Source organism: Nerophis lumbriciformis, linkage group LG32, assembly GCF_033978685.3.
Source record: "Nerophis lumbriciformis linkage group LG32, RoL_Nlum_v2.1, whole genome shotgun sequence".
NCBI lineage: Eukaryota > Metazoa > Chordata > Actinopteri > Syngnathiformes > Syngnathidae > Nerophis > Nerophis lumbriciformis.
In genome coordinates, this window is record NC_084579.2 from 29,416,912 (window position 1) to 29,433,667 (window position 16,756).

At 38.4% G+C, this 16,756-nt stretch overlaps 1 protein-coding gene across 1 annotated transcript in view; it reads left to right on the top strand.

The window, feature by feature from the left end:
- The window catches only part of pcsk5a (proprotein convertase subtilisin/kexin type 5a), a 112,918-nt gene that overhangs the window by 91,898 nt on the left and 4,264 nt on the right, over positions 1 to 16,756 (top strand). Inside the window, exons 36-38 of the mRNA XM_061927289.2 lie at positions 3,257 to 3,474; positions 7,382 to 7,482; positions 11,842 to 12,040. Coding sequence (XP_061783273.2) covers positions 3,257 to 3,474; positions 7,382 to 7,482; positions 11,842 to 12,040 — 518 coding nt within the window. The remainder of the gene's footprint in view (positions 1 to 3,256; positions 3,475 to 7,381; positions 7,483 to 11,841; positions 12,041 to 16,756) is intronic.

Below are 16,756 nucleotides of genomic sequence, written 5' to 3' on the forward strand. Positions count from 1 at the left end.
TTACTTGTTTAAAACCGATATCGATCATTTCCAATATTACATTTTAAAGCATTTATCGGCAGTCCGATATTATCGGACATCTCTAATTTTCACTTTTCAGTAGGCTGCAATATTGTGAAATATTTCAATCATTTCAATTAGAATAGTAATGAATTGGTTAAATGTTGAAAATAAATTAGGGCGGACAATGCAGTGCCATGACAAATTACGCATAGAGTTTAAGATTTTAGTTGCATGGTGGGGCCCCTCCGTACATCACTGATGTGTTGCTCCTGTCGCATGATGGCATGTTGTGGTGTTTGCGACTGTAATGATGCGTAGGACCGTAGGCAGCTTGCTGGTAAGATGAATAGCAAGGTAACGCCAACTGTCACCAACGGCGAACAATGGAGCAGCAACCCAACCAGGGAGACACCAGAATATAAAGGAGTGGTTAGGGGCAGAAAAATGTGAGGACGCTAATCAGTAAACATAATGCAGGTGCAGCTAATCAGCTATTTAGCAACAAGAAAATGTTACAGAGGGAGCATTGAAAAGATAACATGCCTCTAAACTAAGGAGAATAAAGTTAAGTTAAAGTCCCAACGATAGTCACACACACACTAGGTGTGGTGAAATTACCCTCTGCATTTGACCCATCCTCATGTTCACCCCCTGGGAGGTGAGGGGAGCAATGAGCAGCAGCGGTGGCCGCGCTCGAGAATCATTTAGGTGATTTAACCCCCAATTCCAACCCTTGATGCTGAGTGCCAAGCAGGGAGGCAATGAGTCCCATTTTTATAGTCTTTGGTATGACTCGGTCTCAGGGCGGACACTGGAACCACAAGGCCACTGAGCAGGTAGAATAATACTCAACACAAATCTAACCTGGTGTGACAAATCATAACAGTGCCCCTATACTCAAGGGAGCAGCCTCTGGTCTTCAGGTTTGCACGGGTCCCTCGGTGAACTTGACTGTGTTGACACAACATTTGAAGACTTCTCTTTTTAGTAAAGCTTTAGTTCATGAACATTTGAACTGTCATTTTAATCCACTTTGTATGATGTTCCCCCTGTTGTTTTGATTGAATCATTGTTTTAATTCATCTATGTTTTCTATGGCACTTTGTGGTTTTAGCTGTGAAAAGTGTTTTATAAATAAAATGCACTGACTTAATAATAGGTGACATTTTTATCGATTGATATTATATTCCATATGTTTTATTTTCACTTTTCAGCAACATCATGAAATAATTCAATGAATGCAATTAAAATATTTATTAATTGGTTAAATTTGGACAAAAACAATATGCTGACATTCGACTTAAACTTAGACTGAGACAAACTTTATTGATCCACAAGGGAGATTGTTCCACACAGTAGCTCAGTTTCAAAGGATGGAAAGGATAATGCAAGTATTAAGTAGACTAAAAATATACCATTGTAGCAATATAAAATATAACATATATGTAATATTTACATATTATATACAATTATTATATACAGTATATAATATATACTGATATATTATATTATATTACATTATATTATATTATATTATATTATATTATAACAAATCCCAATTACCATGTACAATATTGCAGTATATGTAACAGCTGCAGCAAAAAAAGAGAGAGAGAAAAAAAGAGAGGGCAGCATATAATAGAGAGTAGATCCAGCAGAAAATATACATTATAAACAAAGAGAGACAGCTAACATAGAAGCGGTCAGGTAATAGAAAGATATCATCTGTTGCTGTATGGTGAGTGATTATACAGCTGGACATTGCGGTGTCATGACCCCTTGATGGGTGATATTTGTATTAGAGATAATATCGGCAGGCCGATATTATCGGCCGATAAATGCTTTAAAATGTAATATCGGAAATTATCGGTATCGGTTTCAACCTCCCGATTTTCCCGGGAGGCTCCCGAATTTCAGTGCCCCTCCCGAATATCTCTCGGGACAACCATTCTCCACATTTCCACCCGGACAACATTATTGGGGGCGTGCCTTAAAGGAACTGCCTCTGGCGTCCTCTACAACCTATCGTCACGTCCGCTTTTCCTCCATACAAACAGCGTGCCGGTAAAGTCAACAGCCATACAGGTGACACTGAGGGTGGCCGTATAAACAACTTTAACACTGTTACAAATATGCGCCACACTGTGAACCCACACCAAACAAGAATGACAAACACATTTCGGGAGAACATCCGCACCGTGACACAACATAAACACAACAGAACAAATACCCAGAACCCCTTACAGCACTAACTCCTCATTCATGGTATAGTTACATTGTTTAATGCATCCAGCGGGGCATCACAACAAAATTAGGCATAATGATGTGTTAATTCCACGACTGTATATATCGGTATCGGTTGATATTTGAATCGGTAATTAAGAGTTGGACAATATCGGAATATTGGATATCGGCAAAAAAGCCATTATCGGACATCTCTCATTTTTATTGATTGATATTATAATTAAAATAATAATTTATTTAGTTAAAATGTGGGGGGGGTGGGATGATTTACATAGATTGCAACACCACTATCTCTTGATAGAGGACATTTTATTGATTCATAATATATTTTATAGGTTTTATTTGTAGTTTTCAGTTGGCTGCATGATCATGAAATCAATGTTTAATAAAAATAAATCAAAATGGCCTTGGAGGGTTAAAAAGGTAATATGTACTATGTGTAAATAATTCATTGGTCATTAAACAAATAACTAGTAAACCACTTCAGTATAATTACTAAATAGACTATATTTCAAAATTGAATATTCCATTTCACATTTTAAAGAATGAATTTAGAATTGATTTATCTATTAAATATTTCATTAGTTTGTAGTTTAACCACTACACCATCGGCGTCCTATGGCTGCCCTTATTTTTATTAATTGTATGTATTTTTTACTTATCAGTGAAATTCTTTTTGTAAATTTTACAGTAATTTTTTTTTTTTTGAGTATATAAATGGAAATGAAAAAGAGTATCAATTTTTTTTTTAACAGTTAAAATATTTTTTAAAGTGTACACTTTCATGGAAAACTCTCTCTAAAATCATGAGTCAAGCCAATATTTAAGTACTTATTTTGATTTTAACCAAAAAAAATGTTCGGAGTGTATAACAATGTAATATTTGTTGCAATATTTGTTATATATTTTATTCCATCAACACGGAAAGTTGAATACATCTAGAAAGAAAAGACGCATATTAATTCCTTGTGTTTATTAACACCTGTGCTCGACACTTTCTTCCTGGCAGTCACTATGGCAACGTGGCCTCCAGGACATGCGAGCCTTGCCACCCAAGTTGCGTGGAGTGTTCAGGGGGCGGAGCCGGCAGCTGCCTGAGCTGTGCCCCGGGTCTGGTCTACTTGCGGGGAGAAGGCCGTTGCCTTGCCGTGTGTCCTGAGGGGTTCTACAGCCATGCCGAGAACTCATCCTGCGAGCGTTGTCATGCCAGCTGTGCGTCGTGCTCAGGTGCAGGGAATTTAACACCGTGCTCTAATTAGTTAGTAGTTTAAAAATTAAACATGTACAACAAATATAGAAATGCTAGCAACATGTATTAACTAGCACACACAAAAACATCTCTCATTATTTATGTTAATAATACATTTCGAAACTAACTGTTACGAATTACCTTAAAGAATTATTAAAGCATATAATCTGTTAATAACTTTTTACATTGATGTATAGCATTTTAATAATAGTGGCAGGCACTGTTATTTCACTTGTCAAGTGTTTCCAACTTAATTAAAAAACAATAATAAAATAAATACCCTTAATGTAAACTGCTACTTTCTTGACTCTTATGGCATCATGCTGAAAAATGTAAATATTTTCTCAAAAATTGCTTTTATGTGACAAAAAATCCCCCATGTGAATAGAAATATTTCTATAAAAATATATAATTATATTAAAAAATATATATATATAACAATATATATATACATATATATGTTTTGTACACATATATATACACATATACAGTACATATTTATACATATACACACATGTATACACACATTTTTATATACATACACACACACACACATATATATATGAATGTATATATGTATATATAAAATACTTCATACAATAGCAATAGACTACTAAAATGTAAATCCTAACAAACAAGAAATATACAAACTATAAGTATTATCCATCCATCCATCTTCTTCCGCTTATCCGAGGTCGGGTCGCGGGGGCAGCAGCCTAAGCAGGGAAGCCCAGACTTCCCTCTCCCCAGCCACTTCGTCCAGCTCCTCCCGGGGGATCCCGAGGCGTTCCCAGGCCAGCCGGGAGAGATAGTCTTCCCAACGTGTCCTGGGTCTTCTCCATGGCCTCCTACCGGTCGGACGTGCCCTAAACACCTCCCTAGGGAGGCGTTCGGGTGGCATCCTGACCAGATGCCCGAACCACCTCATCTGGCTCCTCTCGATGTGGAGGAGCAGCGGCTTTACTTTGAACCCCCCCCGGATGGCAGAGCTTCTCACCCTATCTCTAAGAGAGAGCCCCGAAACCCTGCGGAGGAAACTCATTTCGGCCACTTGTACCCGTGATCTTGTCCTTTCGGTCATAACCCAAAGCTCATGACCATAGGTGAGTATAGTATGGTAGATCGACCGGTAAATTGAGAGCTTTGCCTTCCGGCTCAGTTCCTTCTCCACCACAACGGATCGATACAGCGTCCGCATTACTGAAGACGCCGCACCGATCCGCCTGTCGATCTCACGATCCACTCTTCCCTCGCTCATGAACAAGACTCCGAGGTACTCAAACTCCTCCACTTGGGGCAAGATCTCCTCCCCAACCCGGAGATGGCACACCACCCGTTTCCGGGCGAGAACAATGGACTCGGACTTGGAGGTGCTGATTCCCATCCCAGTCACTTCACACTCGGCTGCGAACCGATCCAGTGAGAACTGAAGATCCTGGCCAGATGAAGCCATCAGGACCACATCATCTGCAAAAAGCAGAGACCTAATCTTGCAGCCACCAAACCAGATCCCCTCAACGCCCTGACTGTGCCTAGAAATTCTGTCAATAAAAGTTATGAACAAAATCGGTGACAAAGGGCAGCCTTGGCGGAGTCCAACCCTCACTGGAAACGTGTCCGACTTACTGCCGGACCGAGCTCTGACACTGATCATACAGGGAGCGGACCACCACAATCAGACAGTCTGATACCTCATACTCTCTCCCCACAGGACTTCCCCGGGGACACGGTCAAATGCCTTCTACAAGTCCACAAAGCACTTGTAGACTGGTTGGATGAAGACATCAGGACCACATCACCTGCAAAAAGCAGAGACCTAATCCTGCAGCCACCAAACCAGATCCCCTCAACGCCCTAACTGCGCCTAGAAATTATGTCTTATGTAGAAATTCTATAAGTAATATACAGGTAAAAGCCAGTAAATTAGAATATTTTGAAAAACTTGATTTATTTCAGTAATTGCATTCAAAAGGTGTAACTTGTACATTATATTTATTCATTGCACACAGACTGATGCATTCAAATGTTTATTTCATTTAATTTTGATGATTTGAAGTGGCAACAAATGAAAATCCAAAATTCCGTGTGTCACAAAATTAGAATATTACTTAAGGCTAATACAAAAAAGGGATTTTTAGAAATGTTGGCCAACTGAAAAGTATGAAAATGAAAAATATGAGCATGTAAAATACTCAATACTTGGTTGGAGCTCCTTTTGCCTCAATAACTGCGTTAATGCGGCGTGGCATGGAGTCGATGAGTTTCTGGCACTGCTCAGGTGTTATGAGAGCCCAGGTTGCTCTGATAGTGGCCTTCAACTCTTCTGCGTTTTTGGGTCTGGCATTCTGCATCTTCCTTTTCACAATACCCCACAGATTTTCTATGGGGCTAAGGTCAGGGGAGTTGGCGGGCCAATTTAGAACAGAAATACCATGGTCCGTAAACCAGGCACGGGTAGATTTTGCGCTGTGTGCAGGCGCCAAGTCCTGTTGGAACTTGAAATCTCCATCTCCATAGAGCAGGTCAGCAGCAGGAAGCATGAAGTGCTCTAAAACTTGCTGGTAGACGGCTGCGTTGACCCTGGATCTCAGGAAACAGAGTGGACCGACACCAGCAGATGACATGGCACCCCAAACCATCACCCAACCATGCAAATTTTGCATTTCCTTTGGAAATCGAGGTCCCAGAGTCTGGAGGAAGACAGGAGAGGCACAGAATCCACGTTGCCTGAAGTCTAGTGTAAAGTTTCCACCATCAGTGATGGTTTGGGGTGCCATGTCATCTGCTGGTGTCGGTCCACTCTGTTTCCTGAGATCCAGGGTCAACGCAGCCGTCTACCAGCAAGTTTTAGAGCACTTCATGCTTCCTGCTGCTGACCTGCTCTATGGAGATGGAGATTTCAAGTTCCAACAGGACTTGGCGCCTGCACACAGCGCAAAATCTACCCGTGCCTGATTTACGGACCATGGTATTTCTGTTCTAAATTGGCCCGCCAACTCCCCTGACCTTAGCCTCATAGAAAATCTGTGGGGTATTGTGAAAAGGAAGATGCAGAATGCCAGACCCAAAAACGCAGAAGAGTTGAAGGCCACTATCAGAGCAACCTGGGCTCTCATAACACCTGAGCAGTGCCAGAAACTCATCGACTCCATGCCACGCCGCATTAACGCAGTAATTGAGGCAAAAGGAGCTCCAACCAAGTATTGAGTATTGTACATGCTCATATTTTTCATTTTCATACTTTTCAGTTGGCCAACATTTCTAAAAATCCCTTTTTTGTATTAGCCTTAAGTAATATTCTAATTTTGTGACACACGGAATTTTGGATTTTCATTTGTTGCCACTTCAAATCATCAAAATTAAATGAAATAAACATTTGAATGCATCAGTCTGTGTGCAATGAATAAATATAATGTACAAGTTACACCTTTTGAATGCAATTACTGAAATAAATCAAGTTTTTCAAAATATTCTAATTTACTGGCTTTTACCTGTATATGTAAAAATATAAAAACCAGCATCTGACTGGAAGCCAGCAAGTGCTTTGAAGCGATTAAAACACACACACAGAAAAAGGGAATAAAAATAAATGTTTACACCATTCCTGCATCTTCCTATTAAGTGTGGAAAAATATTATTTCTGATATTTCAAAACAATCATATATTAAATAAAATTAAAATGTATTAATAAAAAAATACAATTACATTGGAAAATTATAATAATTTATGTGTACTAATTATTTAAGTGATGAGCCACTAATAAGCCCAATATCAGCTAGCATACAGTAAGACTTGTTGACACGCTTTAAAATATGTCTGAAAAGTTCCCATTAAGGGTAAAGGATTACAGATGAATTTTACATTGACATGTTTGTGTCCCTGCAGGGAAAAGCGCGCACTCCTGTGACTCCTGTCGACCAGGTTACCTCCTGTCAGGCGGGACGTGTGTGTCAGCGTGCCACACAGGAACGTACCCACTAATGAAGGTACTATCAGCTATAACCAACGGCTTTCCTCAAATTCTGTAGTCCCTCCACTCTAGTTGACTCCATGCCACGCCTTAAATAATCAGTAAGTGCAACACTTGCTCCTATACTTTGTGTGGCCTCATTTTGGTCTTATTTATCAGAATTATTGTTAATAGACCCCCAAAGGGCCCCCAACCCACACTAAACCAAACGTACACTTGGTACGTTTACGTGCACAAAAAAAACCAATCATTGACCTAATTTGGTTGAAAGTAGCTTTTTTAAACACATGTAAACACCTTAACAAGGTTTTTGCATGCTGCTTGTGATGTCTCCAAGATTTTGCATGGGAAAACAATTTAATACGATTTTTGACTTTTGAAAGATGTGATTACACTGCAAAAACTGAAATCTAAGTAAGATGAAATATCTCAAATAAGGGTGATATTTGTTTATTTTCTGTCTGATAAGATAATTCTTCTCACTAAGCAGATTTTATGTTAGTGTTTTACTTGTTTTAAGGGTTTTGGTCCTAAATTATCTCAGTAAGATATTAGACTTAGACTTAGACTGAGACTTCCTTTTTATTGTCATTATAATTTGAACTTTACAGTACAGATAAGAACAACATTTCGTTACATTAGCTCATGGTAATGCAGGATAAAAAAGCAATAAGGTGCATATATAAATAAATAAGTAGGTTACTGTACAAATAAATATATTGCACTTTTTCATATGCATCCACGTTTATGGATGTATATTATATTGTCTTTTTTATTCCAGCGAGTTAATCCATTTTGGGGGGAGTTGAGGGGATAATTTAATTATGATGCGTTCAAGAGTCTTACGGCCTGAGGGAAGAAGCTGTTACAGAACCTGGAGGTTCTGCTTCGGAGGCTGCGGAACCTCTTTCTAGAGTCCAGCAGTGAAAACAGTCCTTGGTGGGGATGGGAGGAGTCTTTGCAGATTTTCTGAGCCCTGGTCAGGCAGCGGCTTTTTGCGATCTCCTGGATAGGAGGAAGAGGATTCCTGATGATCGTTTCCGCCGTCCTCACCACTCTCTGGAGAGACTTCCAGTCTGAGGCATTGCAGGCTCCAGTCCAGACAGAGATGCTGTTGGTCAGCAGGCTCTCTATAGAATGTAGAATGTGGTGAGAATGGGGGGAGGGAGCTGTGCTCTTTTCATCCGATGCAAAAAGTGCATGCGCTGCTGAGCTCTTTTTACAAGAGCTCCGGTGTGTAAGGACCAGGTTATATTGTCAGTTATCTGCACCCCAAGGAACTTGGTGCTGCTTACCATCTCCACCGCTGTGCCGTTGATGAAGAGTGTGGCTGGACTGATGCTTCCTGAAGTCGACGATGATCTCCTTAGTCTTGTCGACATTCAGGACCAGGTTGTTGGTTCTGCACCAGTCAACCAGATGTTTCACCTCCTCCCTGTAGTCCATGCCGTTGTTGTCACGGATGAGGCCCACTGCTGTCGTGTCGTCCGCATACTTCACAATGTGGTTAGTAGTGGACCTGGCGCAGCAGTCCACTACAGCTTGTTACAGATTGTTGCTGAGATTTGATGACCTATATTGAGTAAAACATGCTTGAAACCAGAATATCAACTGATGCAAAGCTGTGTCATTAACACTCACAAGTATAAAACTACTTTTTTCAAGTAATAATTTCTTACTTCAAGCATGAAAAAAAAATCATGATGCGGAGCGCATATCATTATGTCAAGATAATGGCACTAGCATTTACTTCATTTAAGAATATTTTTCAACATATTGATCAAAAAGGTCTCATTTTTTTTCCTACCAAGAAAAGTGCACTTGTTATTAGTGAGAATATACTTATTTTAAGGTATTTTTGGGTTAATTGAGGTTAGCTAATTTTACTTGTTTTGGAAAGTCTTGACAAGCCGAATTTTCTTGTTCTATTGGCAGATAATTTTGCTTAGTTCAAATAAAATACCCCTAATTTTAGTTGTATTTTTTTCTTGTTTTTGAACACTGACTTTTTGCAGTGTACCATATGTATTGATTGTAAACCAGTTCCCTCTTGTATGTATTCACTCCCATCCATTCTACGCACGTGCCAGTCTTCCGACGCACAGTAGATGGCGTACTCTGTGACCAAAAACCTTGTCAGATTATCATCAGTGGATAATAATTCTAGTCATAAAAATACAGGATTATGAGTATTATTAGTTTTTTTAACTTTTTTTTTGTTTTTTTGTCCAGCTAATCAGGCAAATCATATAGTTGATGTAGATGCCCATATCGGCTGGACAAATTTACTTTACATAATAGAAGTGTGGGATACTTCTCTTGCTGCCTTATTTGTATTTGACTTTATTAAATGTATTTATATTATCATTTGGTGCAGCCGGGCCGGAGCAGGAGGGGATAGAAAGAGAGAAAAAAGGAAGACAGAGGGGGAAATTGTGGGGACACGAGGGGGATAAAACAGAGAGACAAAAACAACAACAATAACAACAACAACAGAACAACATCAGCAAATAGGATATGTACAAATATGATGATAAATGTGATAGCAAAGAAGCAGTTAGTGAAATAAATATTAATAATACAGAAATGACAATGAATATTATTACACAACAAATGGAGCGATACAAATACCAATAGAAATAACACTATTGATAATGAATAATAATAATTACCTCTATTATCAACAAAACAGTTGTTCAAATGCAACAATGCATATATCTAATGATAACTTGAAATACAAAAGAAAGCAGATAAATGGAGGGGAAGAAACAGAAGCCAACTATATTAACCTTGTAGATTGTTATAGTAACAATAGGTTAAGCTTTGTCAGTGTGCCAAGTGTTATTGATTGATTGGATGATTGAAACTTTTATTAGTAGATTGCACAGTACAGTACATATGCCGTACAATTGACCACTAAATGGTAAAACCCGAATAAGTTTTTCAACTTGTTTAAGTCGGGGTCCACGTTAATCAATTAATGGTTACCCAGTTTCCCCTAGGGCAACAACGTTAATATATGTTTGATGAAACGTGATTATATGCATGAGTGTATGTATGCATATGTACAGTATGTGTATATGTATGTTTGTACAGTGAATGTATATGTACAGTATGTGCATATGTATGTTTGTGCAGTGAATGTATATGTACAGTATGTGTATATGTATGTTTGTACAGCGAATGTATATGTACAGTATGTGCATATGTATGTTTGTGCAGTGAATGTATATGTACAGTATGTGTATATGTATGTTTGTACAGTGAATGTATATGTACAGTATGTGCATATGTATGTTTGTGCAGTGAATGTATATGTACAGTATGTGTATATGTATGTTTGTACAGTGAATGTATATGTACAGTATGTGTATATGTATGTTTGTACAGCGAATGTGCGTGTGGATGTACGTGCTTTGAGTGTGTAGGTATGTACTGTATTTGTGTATGTATGTGGGAGCATAGGTACCTATGTATGTGTGTATGAATAATTGTGTGTATGTGAGTATATATGTGTATTCGTATGTACAATATATTTGACTCCCAGTATGATTATTATTAGTTAATCTACTGGGGGTTGAAGCACCCTTATCTTTAAAAACTAGTCACACTGTTTTGAACTTCAATTAAGGTTTCTTGAATGCACCACAATTATGTGCTATATGATGCAAAAGTGAAACTTTAACATAACTTTGTCCAATGGTGCCATAAATATATTTATTATATGTTTCCTTTCTTCTGTCACCTAATACTGGTTCCCAATGTCTAAAGTGAGCTTTAATGACATCTGTGTTGTGCGAACAGTGAAGTGTTGCATGCTGGGTTTTCTGCTTACCAGAAGGAATGAACCATTCCGCATTTTTGCACGGGGGTGTAGTTCGTGCTACGTACTCCTAATTTGATTCAAACAACCTTATTATTGAACCTTGACAGCAAAATTGATTTTAACTCATGTTTTATAACTGACAGATTTCAATGAAATCTTCAAATCTTTACAAAAGCCGAGGCCATGATCACGTTGTGGCCCTAAACAATTGCTGTTTATGCCATGAATTGATTAATGTGGACCCCGACTTAAACAAGTTGAAAAACGTATTTGAGTGTTGCCATTTAGTGGTCAATTGTACGGAATATGTACTGTACTGTGCAAGGTACTAATAAAAGTTTCAATCAATCAATCAAATAGGCCGGCCTTACGTGCTCAGTTCTACTTCGACCCATAAGACAGCAGCGTTTCCATTCCAACCAAATGTAGCTATTTTGCACAAATAAAGGCCTCCTCTGAAATGTACGTCTTACTTTAATAAACTGCTAAACTCTGCAGTTTAGCCACTACAGGAGAAAACACAACTACACAACTCTCGCCCTTTTCCAGGGTTCCAGCCACACTTGTGAGGACTGTGACCGCTCCTGCCTTCAATGTCGAGGGCCCGCCCCCGCAGACTGCACCGTGTGTGGCGCGCAGGCCATCTTGGAAGCCGGGGGACGCTGTCTGCTCTGTTGCCAACACGAGGAGGACGAGGGAGCGGAGACCAGGGCAGCGCACGACTGTTGTAACTGCACGGAAACGAGAGGTATCGTGCAGCTCATAAACACTTTAGAACAAGACTGTGAATCTAGCTTGTCGTTCCAGGTCCGTACAGTAGATGGCAACGTAACTATGTTTCTTAACACAGCTCATAACGCACCTGATCTGCCAGAGCATAAGAAGATCAGTGTTGCCAACTTAGAAACTTTGTTATTCAGATACTTGTAGCGACAAATATAGCGACTACCGTACTGCACTTTTTTTGGAATGTTGTCTATCCTTCACAATCATTATGAGAGACGACAGATGGATGGATTTAAAAAAAAAAAGCATTCTAACTTAAATAAATGCGATCAAAAGTCAGCTTACAATGGAGCGTATGGAAGTCGCTCTATTCTGCCTATAAAGCCCTTAAAAACATCTTAATGCCTCCATTAGTGTTTTATATACATTATGTACTGTAAGTATATATGTAATGTAGTAACAGGCACATTTATAATAACATTTAATATTAACATATTTTGATCATTTTAAGCATACGCGGTGCATTAATTTAAAAAACGCATCACAACGTTTGCTTTTTCACTGATTATTACTCACTGCAGACTTCATGAGAGCCAACAAACATAATAAAACATCACTTACTGTACAATGTCTGCAGTCATTAGGATGCCGACTGCTGGGATGTTTATATATTCCCGTTTGGAGGAAGAATAACTCAAAAGCCTCGCGAAGATAAGGTGGGTGGAACCAAGCGTCTTTTTGTGTCGTCCTCACGAGTTTCTGGTCCTAAATGGCTGTCAAAGTGTACCAACTTGTCGGAATATTTCCTCATTCTTCTACTATACAGGTGAGATGCATGATTTATGATCTAGAATAAACTTACAGAGAGCAGGGAAGCGAGGAAACAGCAGAGCACTCGATGATGTCAACATTGGCACACACTGTGGTGATAAATAGTTTTCCTGTGTTAGCGCTTATAATAACAATATCACTAATACTTGGTTAATATTAAAATCACAAACTGTAAATGGAGTATTGCTGGCGCTTTTTGGATGTTTTTTGGGGGTTTTATGGGTAAAAGCTCCCATTGGCTCCGCTGTTTGGGGACTTTTATTTACGTTTATTTACGGGTTAGAATGCAATTTTTTTTTTTCAAATACATCCGTTGTCATGCAGTTCCTCTTTAAAGATGAACTTCACTTTTTGAGGAATTTTGCTGATTGCTCATATTCATTATTGGAGACAAGACCACACAAGTTTTTTTACGATTTTAAAGATGATAAAAAACGTTTGAAAGATGCGGCTAATGTGAGTTACCGTTGTGGACTTCAAAGCCCTCTAAAACAACTTCAAAACCCTCCTTTTATATACACAGTGCAAGTTTATATACAATATAGTAACAGACACGTTCATAACAATATGTAATATGTTCAATATTTACCGTATTTTAATCATTTTAATCATTTCCGGGACTGATTTATTTCGCGCATTGATTTCTGTTTCCATACCAGCGCATGTCTGACTTCTGGCAACATGTGTGTTCCTATTTCCGGAATCAAACACGAGTGCGTTCTAATCATTGCAGACTTGGTAACAGACAACAAAGACTATTTTTGTACAAATGAGGATTCACAACCTTATACGTTTGAAGCTATATATAGTGCTGCTTATAGAAGCAAGCACGGAGGAAGAGTTGGAGCAGACGGAAGCCGGGAAAGTGAGATGAAAGTGTCTTTGACACTATAAATATGGAACTTGGAGCCAAGCTATTTCGACATAAATGGATTGCTTACCCAAAATCAACAGGATATATCCCCAGCCAGCTGGACCATACGAATAACAGTCCTTCGAGTGAGTCACTTTAATATCGATCATGATACACGCAGCACGCCATACGTGTTATTACAACTAAAGTACATACGCTGTCTGGCTAGCTGTGTTCAAACAAAACATGAAATGTTGGCTAATAATTTAATTTACTGTCATATGATTGTTCATGTTTTTCATTCAGTACAAATTGGTGTTGTTTCACTGTATTGTGCATTACAAACTCAAACACGTTTCGTGTTGTTGTAGAAGCTATTTTATGTCTTGCCGTAGTTAGTTTTCACGGCTAATACCGTGATGTGTTACTACGACAGAAAGAGCTCTTACAATAACAATGTCACTACAGCTTGGTTATTATACGGGTTACGGAACGTAAATTAAGTATTGTTGACGGTTTTTGAATACCTTTTGAAAGTGATGTAGTGGTAGAATTGATGGCTCCCATTAGCTGCATTGCTAGCCACCAAGAACGAGATGATTTTTATATGTTAGAAAGAAGAAAAAACACTTTTGTTTTCTTGTCTCTCATAAGGATTGTGAATGATAGGCAAAGTTCCCAAAAAAAGTGCAGTTCCCCTTTAAGCCGCAACCACAACATTTAAAAATAAATAACCATTATATATATATTTATATGTATATATAAATATATCAACCACACCAGACTATAAGCCGCAGATATATATCGGTTTTGAATATTTTGTTTCTGGATTGTTTCCAAAACAATAATGATAACACAGCAGTAAAACAGCTGATCAAACAAAACAGAAGTCATCGTCATGGGCCCGCTAGCTGCGTAAATTAGCTCTCCATTCAGATATTCAGACTCAATAACTCCACGGCGACGAAATTGAAACAATACAAAATGAATGCCAATTTAAGTTAATAATCCTAATACAGACACCTGCAAATGTGTTAGTATATTTGCTAATGTCAACGACGCTACCTTGATTACATCACGATCACACGTACAAATATGCATGAAAACAATCCTCACACATGGGACAATTTTGTAAGTATGAATTGTTTGTTATGTTGTCAAATTTACAAACGTGGCTTGGCGTGATGAATGAAGAATGCTTTCGAGCAGAATTAGATGATCATCTACCCTTTCCCTCCAACACCAACAGCTTAGTAGCAACTAAGGTTGTCCCGATCTCAATATTTTGGTACCGGTACCAAAAAGTATTTTGGCTTAATTTTAATAAAAATTCTTACTATACATTTAACATATGGTTCTAAGTGTACTCAAAGAACAATTTTAGAAGATTAAAACACAAAATAAAATGAATGAAACACACCGGGCTTTTTTTGTTGCATTCAAAGAACAATTTACAATTTTATACATCACATGTAGTCTGCCATAGTCTAGGATTAGGTTAGAATAGTTTAATGACATTTTATTAAATGTTTCATGATTATTGTTGCCACTCTTGGTCTGTGCTTTAAGACAAACAAAATCATGAGTAAATCCTAAAATCGATACTGTAGCTAAAAGTACACATATAAGACAGGTAGCAGGTAAAACACACATTGTTAAAGGTCAAACACAAATTCTAGCAATTTGTAACAAAATTCAGTCATTTTACTTGCATTAGTTTAAACCCAAAATGTTGAAAGAGCCATATTGGATCAAAAATACAAAAAACAAATCTGTGTGGAGCCGCAATAAATGAAAAGCTTATATAAGTGTTATAGTGACGGAAAGGCATGTAAGTGTCTATATTAGCCTACTATCAAAATGACTATGTGTCGCAGGCTGACGCAAATCATCTTTGTTTACAGGAATGTTGAAATTTCTACACATTTTACAACATTGGAAAACATTAGTCAAATGGAGGCTTCTCAGAGAGGTAAATAACTTCTGAAAATGACCGTCTTAGAATGGCTAAAGGTATAGATGTGTGTGTCCAAGTTGAAGGAAACAGCAGGCTGTCTTCTTCTAATGGATTTATTACAATCTTTGCAAGCTGAGTAACGTTTGCTGTGGTCTGGAACAACATGGCACACAAACAACTATCAGAAATGCAGCCAATATTACATACAGATAATGTGTCATGAGACATGCAAAACTGAAGTATACAATTGGTACTTTAACTTCAACTTTAACTTTAACAAAGAGGATAAAATTAAAGGATATTAAATGAGCTCAAATATACCTACAAACGAGGCATAATGATGCAATATGTACACACAGCTAGCCTAAATAGCATGTTAGCATTGATTAGCTTGCAGGCATGCACTGACTAAATATGCCTGATTAGCACTCCAACAAGTCAATAACATCAACAAAGCTCACCTTTGTGCTTTCACGCACAGCATAAAACGTTTGTTGGACAAAATGAGACAAAGGAGTGGCATAAAACACGTCTTTCTGAGGCAGCGTCGGAGAAAGTTGGACAAGTAAAAAACTACGGTGAGTTCAAAAACCGCTGAAATTTGTAGTACAAAACAGCACTCGCCAAATACTCATCAGTGAAGCATGTTTAATTTAACAGTGGTCTTTCTAACAATTAGGAAGGTTTTTTTGTCATGTTCGTCCTCCTACAGAAACCATATTAAAACAACAAATATATTTTTTCTGCCATTTTTCCCACTTTTCATCCATTTTTTCATCCCCCACCCCCCCATTTGGCATCAAACAAAGCAGCTGTGTGCACGTCTACGTATCTGCATGTGCACAGCAGGAGTGTTTGTTAACTATATGGCCTTACAATTTATCATGCAGTTCTGGATTTTTGTTATTAAAATGTTTACCTAAACTTGAAGGGCAGGTGGTCTTGCCACCTTTGGAGAGGCATGTTTTATAGCAGCGACTTTCCCAATATTATGTCAGACCCACTCGACATCCATTGCTTTCCCACATATGCAGTCCTCTCCAAGGTTTCTCATAGTCATTCACATCGACGTCCCACTGGGGTGAGTTTTTCCTTGC